Raw genomic sequence first — 16,176 nt, 5'->3', positions numbered from 1 at the left:
AACTCATCCTTTTTTATGGCTGCATAGTATTCCATGGTGTATATGTGCCACATTTTCTTAATCCAGTCTATCATTGGTGGACATTTGGGTTGGTTCCAAGTCTTTGCTATTGTGAATAGTGTCACAATAAACATACATGTGCATGTGTCTTTGTAGCAGCATTATTTATAATCCTTTGGGTATATACCCAGTAATAGGGTGGCTGGGTCGAATGGTATTTCTAGTTTTAGATCCTTGAGGAATCATCACACTGTCTTCCACGATGGTTGAACTAGTTTACAGTCCCACCAACAGTGTAAAAGTGCTCCTATTTCTCCACATCCTCTCCAGTACCTATTGTTTCCTGACTTTTTAATGATCGCCATTCAAACTGGTGTGAGATGGTATCTCATTGTGGTTTTGATTTGCATTTCTCTGATGGCCAGTGATGATGAGCATTTTTTCATGTTTCTGTTGGCTGCATAAATGTCTTCTTTTGAGAAGAAGTGTACTGTATTTTACTTGGCAACCCTACATATAGTAGAATTCACGTTCTCATCTTTGCTAGTGTATAGATGTTAGGTTCCCCAACTTGGTAACTCCTGTGAACCAAATTGTACTGCCCCTACCCTGCTATTCACATGTTGAAGCCCTAACTCCCAATGCGAGTGTATTTGGAGATAGGATCTTTAGGGGAGAATTAAGGTTAAATGAGGTCACAAGGATGGGGCCTTAATCCTGTAGCACTGTGGGCTTATAAAAAGAGAGACTCTTCTCAGGTGATGACTCAGCAAGAAGGTGGGGTCTGCAACCCAAGGAGAGAGCCCTCATCAGAACCCAATCATGCTGCACCTTAATCTTGGACTCCCAGTCTCCAGACATTTGAGAAAATAAATATCTATTGTTTAAGCCACCCGGTCTACGGTATTTTGTTGTAGCAGCCCAAGCTGATTTATACAGTAACTGTAGGATGTCTTACTAGGGCACAGTTTTATTTTTCTTGCTGAACTGAGATCTAACAAGCATAGTCATTACCTCTGATATGGTTTGGCTGTGTCCCCACCCAAATCTTATCTTGAATTATAATTTCCACAGTTCCCACATGTCATGGGAGGCACCCAGTGGGAGGTAATTGAATCATGGTGGCGAGTCTTTCCCGTGCTGTTCTCGTGATGGTGAATGGGTCCCACGAGATCTGATAGTTTTATAAATGGGAGTTGTCTGGCCCTGCACAAGCTCTCTTTCTGCCTGCTGCCATTCATGTAAGATGTAACTTGCTCCTCCTTGCCTTCTGCCCTGATTGTGAGCCTCCCTAGCCATGTGGAACTGTAAGTCCATTAAACCTCTTTTGTAAGTTGCCCAGTCTTGGGTATGTCTTTATCAGCAGAGTGAAAATGGACTAATACATTAAATTGTTACCAGTAGAGTGGGACGCTGCTGAAAAGATAGCTGAAAATGTGGAAATAACTTTGGAACTGGGTAACAGGCAGAGGTTGGAACAGTTTGGAGGGCTCAGAACTAGACAGGAAAATATGGAAAAGTTTGGATCTTCCTAGAGACTTGTTGAATGGCTTTGACAAAAATACTGATAGTGATATGAACAATAAGGTCCAGGCTGAGGTGATCTCAGATAGACATGAGAAACTTGTTGGGAGCTAGAGCAAAGCTGACTCTTGTTATGTTTTAGCAAAGAGACTAGTGGCATTTTGCCCCTTCCCTAGAGATTTGTGCAACTTTGAACTTGAGAGAGATGATGTAGGGTATCTGGTGGAAGAAATTTCCAAGAAGCAACACATTCAAGAGGTGACTTGGGTACTGTTAAAGGCATTCAGTTTTATAAGGGAAGCAGAGCATGAAAGTTTAGAAAATTCGCAGCCTGACAATGTGAGAGAAAAGAAAATTCCATTTTCTGAGGAAAAATTCAAGCTGGCTGCAGAAATTTGCATAAGTAACAAGGAACTGAATGTTAATCCCCAAGACAATAGGGGAAATGTTGCCGTGGAGGTCTTCACAGCAGCCCCTTCCATCACAGGCCTAGAGGCCTAGGAGGAAAAAAATCGTTTTGTGGGCCAGGCCTAGGGCCCATCTGTGTGCTGTCTAGGGACTTGGTGCCCTGCATCCCAGCTGCTCCAGCCATGACTAAAAGGGACCAAGGTACAGCTCAGGCCACGGCTTCAGAAGGTGCAAGCCCCAAGCCTTGGCAACTTCCATGTGGTGTTGAGCCTGCAGGTGCACAAAAATCAAGAACTGAGGTTTTGAAACCTCTACCTAGATTTCAGAGAATGTATGGATATCCAGGCAGAAGTTTGCTGCAGGGGCAGAATGCTCATGGAGAACCTCTGCTAGGGCAGTGCAGAAGGGAAATGTGGGGTTGAGGCCCTCACACAAAGTCTCTATTGGGGCACTGCCTAGTGGAACTGTGAGAAGAGGGCCACCATCCTCCAGATCCCAGAATGGTAGATCTGCCAACAGCTTGTACCATGTACCTGGAAAAGCTGCAGACACTCAATGCCAGCCCAAGAAAGCAGCTGGAAGGGATGCTGTACCCTGCAAAACCACAGAGATGGAGCTGCCCAAGATCATAGGAACCCACCTCTTACATCAGTATGACCTAGATGAGAGACATGGAGTCAAAGGAGATCATTTTAGTGCTTTAAGATTTGACTGTCCTGCTGGATTTTGGACTTGCATGGGACCTGTAGTCCCTTCATTTTGGCCAGTTTCTCCCATTTGGAACAGCTGTATTTACCCAATGCATGTACCACCGTTGTATCTAAGAAGTAACTAATTTGGTTTTGATTTTACAGGCTCATAAGCAGAAGGTACTTGCCTTGTCTCAGATGAGATGTTGAACTGTGGACTTTTGAGTTAATGCTGAAATGAGTTAAGACTTTGGGGGACTGTAGGGAAGGCATGATTGGTTTTGGTTTTGAAATGTGAGGTCATGAGACTTCAGAGGAGCCAGGGGTGGAATAATATGGTTCGGCTGTGTCCCCATCCAAATTCCATATTGAATTGTAAGTCGTACAATTCCCACATGTCATGGGAGGGAGCCAGTGGGAGGTAATTGAATCATGGGGGCTGGTCTTTCCCGTGCTACTCTCGTGATAGTGAATGGGTCTCACAAGATTTGATGGTTTAAAAATGGGAGTTGCCCTGCACAAGCTCTTTTTTTCCCTGCTACCATCCATGTAAGATGTGACTTGCTCCTCCTTGCTTTCTGTCATGATTGTGAGACCTCCCCAGCCATGTGGAACTGTAAGTCCATTAAACCTCTTTCTTTTTTAAATTTCCCAGTCTTGGGTATGTCTTTATCAGCAGGGTGAAAACAGACTAATACAACCTTTCTAGTCTGGACATGTCAGTCAATTACTCTTCTAATTCTGAGCAAGTAGAAACAAGTGAAGGAATCTCCCAATGGTTGTCCCTTAAACATCAAATTCCATGATTGGCTAATTTCTCAATTTTAATCATATCATAAATCAGAACAATAAAGAGAAATCTTGGGGGTAGATGTGACAGTGAACCCAGCCTGCTATTGGCTGAAAAATATTAAAGGCACTGATGGGAACATTTAATTAAGTAGAGAAATAGGGGAAGATAGCCTGTCTGTTCTCTGACTTTGCTATTAGCATCTAAATTATCTACCTAAATTATTTGATTATTAGACGTATTTACAAGGAATAAGGGCAGTGTTTGTGTGTGTGTGTGTGTGTGTGTGTGTGTGGGTGTGAGTGTGTGTAAAGGTACACACAGCATGTACCAAATCAAGATTTAGTAACCCCATTTAGAAAGGAGCACCTGAGACTTCTGAGAGGTTAATCACAGGCCTCCATCATCCTTCTAAGTGGCAGAATTGGAGAGCATCCTGCAGCCAAAGGACATGCCTTTTTCTCCGTAACTGGCTACCTACCTTGAGAACCAGAATCTCACATTCTTCACAATAGATCTTTTGTGTACTAAGAAATCAGTAACAGTGCATTTCCTCAAATTGACGTGAAGCAAAATTTCATCCATCTTCCAACAACCTGTCATTGTTACCCCCCAAACCTTTTCTTCTTCATAAGGGTGGTTATTATTTTATTACCTCTCAATGATATTAAAATTATGAAGACTTTCCTCCAAGTGGCCACTTATACCTTCTTATACCAAAAATAGATTTTTTATACCAGATGTGATAAAATCAAAGCTAAGTTAGACAGAATGGGTGATTCCTCCCACATAGCTGCTCTGGAAAATATCGCTATGCACCCTGATGTGTACAGGGTGTTCATGCCCATGTTTGGTGTTTTAGTTTTGTCAATGAGGTGGTGAGGTTGAGGTGAAGCTCATGACTAAGTAGAGGCAGAAATCTCTATAAAGACCAAACATTTATTCAGACTGATGTGAGAACTTCTCAGCCTCTGATTCTCAAAGAACAAATATGTCAGAATTAGAAGTAAAAAATTGATGTGAGTGGGTGGCTGTCTCCCGGGTACTAAAAGTGACCAATGAAGTGTATAGGTAGCTGCTGGACACAGGTCCCTGATACTCGATGCATGATTGAGAAGACCTTGTAGTTGAGCAAATACATTTGATATTATATTTTTTAACTCATAAACTTGAACTCATTCTTTTTCTTTTCCTTCTTTAAGGCTCAAATAGTGATGCATGCAGTACAACACCTGGATTTAGGCAAATGATTTTAAATTCACACTTAAAAACCATAGCAATTTTATAATGAATTGGCCTCCATCTACTTCTGAATTTAAACTTTGCTAAAAGGAAAATCCCTACATTTTATTTTATTTTATTTATTTTTTTGAGATGGAGTCTCGCTCTGTCGCCCAGGCTGGAGTGCAGTGGCGTGATCTCGGCTCACTGCAAGCTCTGCCTCCTGGGTTCTGGCCATTCTCTTGCTTCAGTCTCCCGAGTAGCTGGGACTACAGGCGCCCGCCATCATGCCCGGCTAACTTTTTGGATTTTTAGTAGAGACGGGGTTTCCCTGTGTTAACCAGGATGGTCTTGATCTCCTGACCTCATGATCTGCCCACCTCAGCCTCCCAAAGTGCTGGGATTACAGGCGTGAGCCACCATGCCCGGCCAATCCCTACATTTTTGTAAAATTTAAGATATAGTTCCATTAGCAAGAAACATCAGAGTGACATTTTAAGCAACGGTTGCATCAGACAAAAAATATATGATATATTTGAAATCTATTGACAACACATTGGAAACCCTTCAAGAGTTCTAAAGCAGCTGTTATTCTGAAATTTAAAATAATCCCATTTTAGATTCTTTCAATTATAGTTAAGAGGATTTTGTAAACGCTGTACCTATAGCCAGTCTGTAGGTAATTTTAATACCAAGTGGTTAACTTAAAGATCTTCCTGTATTAATTAGTGTTCTTTTTTAAATAAGAATTCTTAATTAAATTCTCAACTCAGCAAACCTTATTCTTTAATCAATGTCACAAAATTCTCCATAGTCAAACTTAGATCTCAGTTTCCGTAATGAGTGGCTGGGGAAAGGAATGTGTTCTCCCACAATTAATACCTTTTGAGCCAATAACTCTAGGCTGTAGATCCTTAGCTAGAAAAGTTTTTGTCCACCCAAAACACACTTTGCATTCAGACCGAGGCGTCGTTTGAAATTCTGGTTCCTACATTTCCCATCTCCTTGACACTGGGCAATTCAGTTTTCCTTACTGAGAATCCATCCTCTCTTTTCTGTTTGTTCATTTTGGTTTTGGTTTTGGCTTTTAAATCAAGGGTAGTCTGCAGTCAAGAAATATCATTGGAAGCTAGGTGCGGTGGCTCACGCCTGTAATCCCAGCACTTTGGGAGGCAAAGGTGGGCGGATCACTTGAAGTCAGGAGTTCGAGACTAGCCTGGCCAACATGGTTAAACCCCATCTCTACTAAAAATACAAAACCTAGCCAGGCATGTGGCACATGCATGTAGTCCCAGCTACTGGGGAGGCTGAGGCAGGAGAATCGCTGGAGCCCAGGAGGCGGAGGTTGCAGTGAGCTGGGATCGTGCCACTGCACTCCAACCTGGGTTACTGAGAGTCTGTCTGAAAAAAAAAAAAGAAAAATAAATTTCATTAGTGTTTGACTAATATTTATCCAGTCCTTATCCAGCCCCAGCCCCTAGTAATCACCATTCTACTCTCTGCTTCAGTGAGTTCAACTTTTTTTAGATTCCACACGTAAGTGATAATGTGGTATTTGTCTTTCTGTGCCTGGCTTATTTCACTTAACATAATGCCTTCCAGGTTAATTCATGTTGTCACAAATGACAGAATTTCCCTTTTTCTCTAAAGCTGAATAGTATTCCATTGTGTATATGGAGATACCATATTTTATTTATCTATTCATCTGTTGATTAACATTTAGGTTGATTCCATTTCTGGGCTAGTGTGAATAGTGTTGATGTAAGCGTAGGAATGTAAAATATCTCTTCCACATACTAATTTTATTTCCTTTGACTATATATCCGGTAGTGGGACTGCTCAATCATATGGTAGTTCTATTTTAAATTTTCTGAAGAATATCCATTCTATGTTCCATAATGGCTTTACTAATGACATTCCCACCAGCAGTGCACAGAAGGAATAATTTCAAGAAATCTACTGCGTAATATAGTTATGACTATAGTTAATAACAATGTACTATATACCCCAAAAAATTGCTAACAGTAGACTTTAAGTGTTCTCACCACAAATAAGGTAAGGTACAACATAGGTTAATAGCTTGATTTAGCCATTCTACATTGAATACATATTTCAAAACATCATGTTTCAAAACATTAAAACATCATGTTTTACATTATAAATATATATAATTTTATGTCAATAAAAAAGAAATGTCATTATCATTCTTTAGTGACAATTCACCTGAAAGTCTTCTTACCCATACTTGATGAATGTCTTTTAGATTATAAAGCTCAGGAAGTATGCCTTTAAATCACTAACCAGTATCTGTGATATGGTTTGCTTAAGAACATTTTTAGATTGGAGAATAATTTATAAATCTAGGTTTTTCATTTTTAAAATAAACCATGGTTTTAGTTCATGATATTTGAGCCACATTTTTTAATCCTAATCTTGGGAAAGTTGGGTAGGTATATCGCAATTTATGTCTCCACTGAATTTCCATACAGAATGCCAGAAGGTACCACAGATAAAGCAAGAGCTTTAAGGTCAGTCCCAGCTGAGTTTGTATGTAGTTCAAGTACTTACTGGCTGTGTGATACTTAACCTTTCTCAATCTCTGTTTCTTCAGTTGAAAAGCTGGGATGATGCTTTCAAATTCAAATAGCACTAAAAGCTAACATTTCTTGAATGCTTATCATGCACCACAGGTATTGTATCGTTTACTCCTAATAATAAATCCAGGGGGTGGCTACTGTTATCTCCATTTTACACATAGAGAAAGGAGGCACAAAAAGGTAGAGCAGCCAGCCTTCAAAACCAGGCAGAGCTCCAGATCACCTTGCCTCTCAAATGTAAACTTGAAATGCCAGGCGATCTTTCCATTTTCCCCAACCGAGGACTGACACTGAGGCTGAGGAGAATTGGCAGAAGAGAGAGAAGAATACCTGGAGGATTTGTTCCTTTTTCAAATTAGTGTTTAATAGCCCCTGTTAAATTGGCAGCTGTGTATATTACTGACCACATGTCTATTTTCCTGTAATACCAAACAGTAAAGGCCACTTTTTATTCCTATGAATAAAAGTTGTTACTGTCAGGAAATAAACCATATAGTTTGTCTACAACCATTTTCCTTGCTAAGCTAATTGATTATAGCTAGTTAAAACTTTATGTCTAAAACCAAGGTCCAAAGAAGAAAGTATGTATACCTTCTATAGCGTTTATAAAGAGATCAGGCACTATGCAGGAATTGAAGCAAACATTTGAACATATTGTATTCTTCATATATTTGTCTCTATAAATTATATAAAATCCATTTTTGTAGATACAGAGTGTAAGATCCCTAAGCATAAAAATGACTAAAATGCAATTGTATGTAATATCAGCTACCTACGCTTGTTTTTCTCCTTCCTAATACCATCTCACATATTTTTTTTTGGTTGAAACTGAGAAACAAAGATATTAAATAATTTTCCTAAAATATACCCATACAACTAAATGGGTAAGCCATAATATAAACCAACCCTCTTAACCATTATGATATTAATGAGGAAGACAGGTGCTAAGCAACCATATGTTGACTGGGCTATCTATGTAGATAATCAAGTCCCTAAAAATGAAGATAGAGTAGAATTGGAGAGTGAAGCAATAATAACACCTTTCCTCAATGAGTAAATGTCCAGGAAATCTACACATGTGGAGCAAGATAGTAGCACAGTTCCCTCAATAGAACCATGTTAGTGTTGCTTGTTTTTGTATTTGTCTTGTTTTGTTTTCCTAACAAGATGAAGAAGGAGAAATTGAAGAACGATCTGGAAAGGTAGGGAGGCTGTTGATTACAACCGGGGGTTCAATTTTCACTCATTGTCATATTATTAGCTGTAACTTAGTTGTTATTCAGGAAATAGGCTGAAAGACACTGGCAGATGAGAATTGCGCTGAAGTTAGCAGTGTGGCCAAGTGGCCAGGATAATCACTTTTAGCTGGTCAAAAGGTGATCATTTCTGTGGGAATATCAGCAAACGAGTGACCTGACCATTTTAAGTCTCTTCCTTAGGGTCCTCCACATCCAGCCTGGGTGATATGTTGCTCAACCTGCTTTACCACACCAGGCAAAACAAGTACTGAATTTCAACCAGTGATCATAGATCTTATATTGTCTCATCCTTGCTGGTACTGTTTGCTTTTCTCCCACTCAATCATTGCCTTTTAAAACTCTTTACTTAAACCAGCCACTGGACTTTTCCTTGGGGACAATGTAGAAGAGGAAAACAATGATAGAAGGGGGTGCTTTTTATTTCAGGTACAGCTGGACAGGTGGGATGGGTGAGGGCAAAGCTTCAAGGATGTCAAGAGTAGAAATAGTGATGTCTGCCTTTGAAACTACACAACTCTCTACACAACCAAGTGATTGGAGCTTTGAAAGCAATGCGGAGTAGAAAAGTAATAGAATATCCACCTAGGTAAGGCAAGATTTGCTGTGGGGAAGGGAAGGTCCTGAACCTCTATTTGGCCCTGAGGCTCATCAACCTGATAGTTCAGTTGGGCTCAGAAGGACTCCTGCCCCTCCCCATTCCTTCCCTCCCACTGCAAGGGACCAATCTCTCTTATTCTGTGTTTTCTTACCATCTCTTCCACCTCTTACCTGCTCTACTCTGCTTTGCACATGATCTCCTCAACTATGCCCTTCCGTACGGCCTTTTAAATGTGGAAAAAAGAAAACAAAACAAATAACATGATCAAGAACTTACTGGTTTCCAGGCCAAGTGCAGTGGCTCACACCTGTAAACCCAACACTTTGGGAGGCCAAGACAGGAGGATTGCTTGAGGCCAGGAATTTGAGACTAGCTTAGGCAACCTAACAAAACCCCCCTCTACAAAAAAATTTTTTAAAAAATAGTTGAGTATGGTGGTGCACAATTGTAGTTTCAGCTACTCAGGAGGCTGAGGCTGTAGGACTCCTTGAGTCTAGGAGGTCAAGGCTGCAGCTAGCCACTGCACTCCAGCCTGGACAACAAGTAAGACTCTGCCTCAAAAAAAAAAAAAAAAAAAAAAATGGAAGGAAGGAAGGAAGGAAGGAACGAAGGAAGGAAGGAAGGGAGGGAGGGAGGGAGGGAGGGAGGGAGGAAGGAAGGAACGATTCACTGGTTTCCAATGTAACAAATCCTTTATCTCAAAGTAGATGTACACTTAGAATTGGAGACTTTTTTAAAAACAATTACAATGTCTTAGCTCTTGTGAACTGAGTTTGCTGTGTTGTTATGTCACTGTGGATAATGATTTTCTCATTTTTTTACATGATGTTTATCAACTTTGGCTATGCTTCCTCTCCTGAGCATACTCCCTGTTTTGTAAAACAACTGGGGAACATTGAGATTTTTCATATAATTTCTGTAATGCCAGGCTTCTAAGGGATAAAGAAATACAAAGAACAGTGACTGGACAGATTGAGTGGAGCTTTGAAAGCAATACAGAGTAGAAAGATAATAGAATATCTACTATATAGACACATGAACACTTATTTTTATTGCAACACTATTTACAATAGCAAAGACTAGGGACCAACCCAAATGCCCATCAATGATAGACTGGATAAAGAAAATGTGGCCCATATACACTATGGAATACTATGCAGCCATAAAAAAAGGATGAGTTCATGTCCTTCGCAGGACATGGATGAAGCTAGAATCCGTCATTCTCAGTAAGATAACACAGAAACAGAAAACCAAACACCACGTCATCACTCATAAGTGGGGATTGAACAATGAGAACACATGGACACAGGGAGGGGAACATCACACACCGGGGCCTGTTGGGGGGTGGGCGGCTATGGGAGGGATAGCATTAGGACAAATACCTAATGCATGTGGGGTTTAAAACCTGGATGTCGGGTTGGTGGGTGCAGCAAACCACCATGGCACATGTAAACCTATGTAACAAACCTGCACATTCTGTACATGTATCCCAGAACTTAAAGTAAAATAATAAAAAAAGAAAGATAATAGAATATTAGCCTGGTTAAGGCAAGATTTGTGTTTTTTAAAACATATATTCCCCATTAAAGATTACACAGGTACTTCTTAATGATATTAACTTGGTTGTGTATTAAGATGAACAGAAAGGCATTTCTATTATATGAATTTTTTTCTTATTCTTATGTCTTTCAAAAAGAAAAAAGAAAATAAAACAAATACACACTCAACTCTCCCCCAAAAAACCAAATGAAAAACAAGCAGTGCAATAATATTTCTCAAAAGATATGCTTGACATACTATCAGAAGGTCTGCCAACTCCAATCTATGCACTAGAAGTGCATTTAGAACTTTTATTCTTTGCTTCTTGTCTTTAATATTGTTGTAAATTCAATCCACTTCACTAGCATTACCTGCTAGCAACATTCCATCTTCACATTTGGATTGGTGTGAACTTATCCAGGTGATATATGTGCGATTTTTAATGGAAATTTTACTTCATTATTCTTAAAACTGGGTGTCAATTAGCAGCGACTCACCTTCTTAACAAAGGAACAGGGTTTGCAGCCTGGCCAGCCATACAGCCCCCCGGGGGGCTTCCTAGCCTGGGCTGGGCTGCTGCAACATCATCACACTGTATTAGTTACAGCACAGAGGTATGGAGGCAGGAGGAAAGGACTCACTGTGCAATTTTCCTGATACCCTATGAGGCCTGAGCACCTCAGGGTGGGTTAGCACTCATGGAAAATCAGTTTAAGATGGGAAATTTTCAAACATCTTTACTTATTTTCTTTCCCACACACAAACAGAATAATGCATTTTAAGTAACAAAGAACACTTAAAAAGCAAAACAAAAACAAAAAGACACTTCTCCTTAAAAGCCACTCTCTCCTTAGGATAGTCCTCTTATATTAAATAAAGATACAAAGAGTGAAGTGTACTTAAAATCTCTCACAAAGATTGGAAGTAAATTATTCAGAAAGTGAATGCATACTGTAGCGCATACCCAGGATGGAACTCGTTATTATTGGGAAAAGAAAATGAGAGCACCCTGGTAGGATAATTCTGAATAAGAACAAGCTAATTGCATTAGGGCAGCTTTCAGAAAACAAGAATTTATTTTTTTTAAGACAAATGTGCCTCAGTACAAAGTACACAAAGTATTTTCTGACTCTTACTGTGATATGTGTACTTTATTTCAAGTGAAATAGATGAATTTTTTAAAGGTTATGAAAATATGTGTATGCTTTAAAAAATTATTTCAGTAACATGTTGGATATCTGGAATATCCATATATTGGGGGTCTTTGTTCTCAGTCTACAAGGAAAATTGCCAAATCCACTTCAGAGTGCCAAGTTTAAAAAGGTGTTGAAGAGAGCCTGCCCGATTACCTGAATTCCAATTTGGCTCACGATGAAAGGAAGAAAAATTACCTCGATGCATTTCAATGTTGCTTCTCCCCTTGCAATAGACCTTATTTAATATCTTATTACACTCAGAAAACAAAGCATATTCTAAGGAAGGAACTCACGACTCATGGCTCCCGTCTCTTGACAGAACGGCCTCTTTCAATTCTTTTGTCGATTTCATAGATTTCTAACAAGCAGAGAATTGTTTTTTAAATCTGATTTTTTTTTATGCCAGCAGCACTATTTCCTCCTCTGTAAGTAGGACAGATTCATCCTATAAGCAACAATGGATGCTTCCCTGCTGAACTCGAGCATGACAGATTAAGCTTCGAGCAGACCAGTAAATGCCACCTCCCCACTTAACAAGGCTGTTCAGAGCCAGGCGTTTGGGGCCTCGCCGTATTTGTTCCTGGAACTGCTGGCTGATGAGGCACTGCTGTCCGAGGCGGCCAAGCAGCCCTGACTGAGCGAGCTGTGTGAAGACCCGACAGAGGCCTGGCAGGGCTGAGGGGGCATGCCTCATTGCCAGTGCTTCCAGGCAAATTCCTTGCCTTCAAATTGTGCCCGCCTCAGGACAGTTGGCTTGTACAATGCCTGGCAGAAAGTAGACACTTTGCACATGTTGACTGAATATAAAAGAGAAAAATAGGGAGAGAAAAAGTCTGAGTTTATAGATGCCTTTCAGACCTTGCCGGATAAAATGCTGTTATTTCTGGAAAAGTGGTTAGATGACACTGACTTGGAAGAACAACTAAGAGGTTAAAAAAAAAAAAAAAAAAAAAAAAAAAAAAAAAAAAAAAAAAAAAACAAGTAGGACTAACAGTGAACAAGCTAATAAAACACATGGAAACAAAATTAATAGTACTAGCCAAAATCTCTAATTGATCAATTATATTTCAAAATATCTTTTATTAGAAAAATGGCACTTGCAATATGTTTCTAAATGCCTTTTTAGAGCCAGTGTGTTGCATAAAGAAAAATACACCTGCATCCAGAATTATAATTTTAAGAACGATTATTTAGATTGCTGTGAGGTATCTTAAAATGCGATTCAATTTGCTCCTTAGATATTGCATATCAAACTATAAAAGCAAAGCTACCTTGTTGGCTTTCTCCTTTTTTGGCACAGAAGTAGAATTGAGAATCTGCCTGTTGAAGTCAGAAACAGACTGAATCGAAAAATACAAAAGCATGAATGCACTGTTCTCACATTGATGTAATTGATGGCTATTTTACTTGTTGAAATCTTAAATCTTTCACAACCACATGCGTATGTTTGTCATTTATCCCCTTTTCTCAGGTGCAAAGAAGGCTACCAAGGAGTCCGTTGTGATCAATTTCTGCCGAAAACTGATTCCATCTTATCGGATCCAAGTAGGTCAAGCATTTTTCTTCTCTCTAATAGGCAGCTCTTATTCTGAGCAATGGTTGTTAACTCAGCTGAAAGCTGTATTTCAGTCCTGTGTCTCTGAAATCTGCCAAGGACAGAAGCCGATGGCAGATGTTGATGTTCAAAGCATCCTCAGAGCTGGCTCTAGAGTCTAGGTCTTCTCCGATGATGAGGTCTGGCTTCCGGATTCCACCTTGAATCCCTCCTGGGAACCCCCAACAACCCGGGACTCCTTAGGTCTCCCTCTGCCCACCTCGTTTCAAAAGTGGGGATCTAGAAAAATAAAAGAACTTATTATTTACTTGAAATAATGTTGTGGAAACGACAGTATTATACTGCTTCTTACGCTTTGGTTGTTAATTTATGATAGTGTTAAACCATACCTTACTAAAGTAAGAAAACGTGTACAAAATCATGTAAGAAGTTTTCAAGCAGACTTTGAAAACTCTCTTTTTGGCAACACTATTTGCATATTGGTGATTACTGTCCTAAGGACAAATTATTTTTTCTCCATTCATGGAAAAAGACAATTTGCAGATTAAAAAATATAGCTAATCATTAGTTTCTGTTTGTATATGAATAAAAGTAACCTTTTATGCCTAAACGCCCATTCTAGTCAAATGTGAAATGTTTATCTTTAAAGAATTCTCTGCTCTTTCAATAGCTGCTAGAATTGAATCATTACTAAGAAAAGGGGATTTTTACTGAATCACCTGTTTAGTTTAGTGAAGATAATGATAGGCATTTTGCAATTGTAAAGGCCAGGTTATGGTTTTCTGAATATCATACATACCTAACACAGACTTCAGCAAAATATTTTGTACTGATTACAGACAGAGGTCGCCCTGCCTGTGTCTGTGCATTTTGCTGCATAATGAACGTGTCTAGCCATCTTCCAACATCCTTTCAAAATGCATATTTTCATTTTCCCCTGAATTTCTAGCTACATTTACTCAAGGAAATGCACAGTTATTTGAAAGAAAAAGATTTTGTTTAATTTAATTCTATTTTATCTTGACAAAGCAATTCACCATACAGTAATTACTCTTTCTTTGCAAATTTAGCTTTCCTTGAGAAAAGTGAAGGTTGCCACAGGGATATCTCTATTTCCTGAAATGTGAGGCACAGTTCTCTAGGAATTACCCAGAGAGGATGGTATTACTGGAGTTTTTTGTATCTTATTTATCAAGTGATTTGGGCCGCTTCCTTCCTTCTTCCCTCCCTCCCTTCCTTCCCTTTTTGCTTTCTTTTCATATATGGATGTGGAATAGCTATTGAGTACAGGTTACAAAGGGCAAGGCCTTGTGCATGGTAGAAAGTGGGTAAAAAAATCTCTTTAAACAATCTAATCAAATTTTACCATCCATTTAGATATCATAGTTCATCACTGCAAGAGTGGAGGATGTGTCCACCATAATGACTGTTCTCTCCTCATAGAACAAAGTGGTCCCATGGTTACAGTCACTATCCCTGAAAAACTATTTCTATTAAAATTATAGCTATGTGAGCCAGGCACGGTGGTTCAGGCCTATAAACCCAGCACTTTGGGAGGCAGAGATGCTTGAGGTCAGGAGTTTGAGACCAGCCTGATCAAAATGGTGAAACCCCGTCTCTACTAAAAATACAAAAATTAGCCTGATGTGATGACAGGCGCCTGTAGTCTCAGCTACCTCAGGAGGCTGAGGCAGGAGAATCGCTTGAATCCAGGAGGCAAGGTTGCAGTGAGCCGAGATCACGCCACTATACACCAGCCTGGGTGACAGAGCAAGACTCTGTCTAAAAAAAAATAAAATAAAATAAAAAATAAAAAGTATAGCTCTCTGAAATGTTTCTATTAAGTGAAATTGCAAGACAGAAAATTATTTCTATATAAAATTGCAAAAGGAACATACTTTGGCCCAAATGTAGAAAAGAAATACACTAAAATGTTGAAAGGGTGTGGAATTTTATGAAATTGTTTTTCTATTTCTCCAGTTTTCTGTAAAGTGGTATATCATCATTATGAGTCAAAATGCCAGAATTCCTTGAAATTTAAAAAGAAGAAATAAGCACAGAGAACCCATGGATGAGTGCTTGAGACACAGCTTAAATGGAAAAGCATTATATCTTCCATTCATCCATGCACACATGCATTTCTTTAGGTAATCATTAATTCATTTCATCAGTGTTTTCTGAGCATCCATCAAGATCCACCTAATCGGTCAGGCTCTGTTAATACAAAGGTGTGCAAACAGGATTTAGACTCTGAGGACCCTGCATATTAGTGAGGGGGAAAACATGTGGCTATATAAACATGGGGATGAATTTGGTGTAACAGTTACCCCTTTCTGATGTTAGCAGATTTGATTTGGCTCCCAGGCCTCAGGCTTTCACCTGAGCAGTGGTAACAATAATAACTTATAAGTATTATTGTTATCATATAGAAGAACAGAGTCAATGCCAGATAATGTCAGCCCACTTCCATTATTCATCACTATAATCATTACTAATATGTGTTTAAATGATACATGTGCCAGGCACTGTGCCAAAGGCTTTACATGAATTATTTTATTAAACCCTCACCATCACAGTTTGGTAAGGACAATTGCCCACACTTTATAGTTGAGGAAATTAGACCTCAGGGATGCTAAGTAAACTTGCTCAAGGTCATACAGCTAGTTAATGCTAGAGTTTAACTTCCATTTCAAATGACTCCAGGACCTGAGCTCCCAACTGCAGGGCACTTTCCTCCCTCCCCTAGAACCCTCCCTTCTCCAGTTATTTTCAACAGGACATTTATCACTCTAAATTCCAT

General features: G+C 39.4%; 1 protein-coding gene across 16 annotated transcripts in view; it reads left to right on the top strand.

The window, feature by feature from the left end:
* NRG3 (neuregulin 3) overlaps nucleotides 1-16,176 on the top strand; it is a 1,130,076-nt gene that overhangs the window by 867,940 nt on the left and 245,960 nt on the right. For all 16 annotated transcript variants that reach the window (XM_038010331.2, XM_007962758.3, XM_038010332.2 and 13 more), the window contains one exon: nucleotides 13,293-13,366. In XM_038010331.2, coding sequence (XP_037866259.2) covers nucleotides 13,293-13,366 — 74 coding nt within the window. The remainder of the gene's footprint in view (nucleotides 1-13,292; nucleotides 13,367-16,176) is intronic.

The sequence above is a fragment of the Chlorocebus sabaeus genome, chromosome 9 (assembly GCF_047675955.1).
Source record: "Chlorocebus sabaeus isolate Y175 chromosome 9, mChlSab1.0.hap1, whole genome shotgun sequence".
Taxonomy (NCBI): Eukaryota; Metazoa; Chordata; class Mammalia; order Primates; family Cercopithecidae; genus Chlorocebus; species Chlorocebus sabaeus.
Note: the sequence above shows the minus strand (reverse complement) of the source record. Positions and strands in the feature narration are given on the sequence as shown.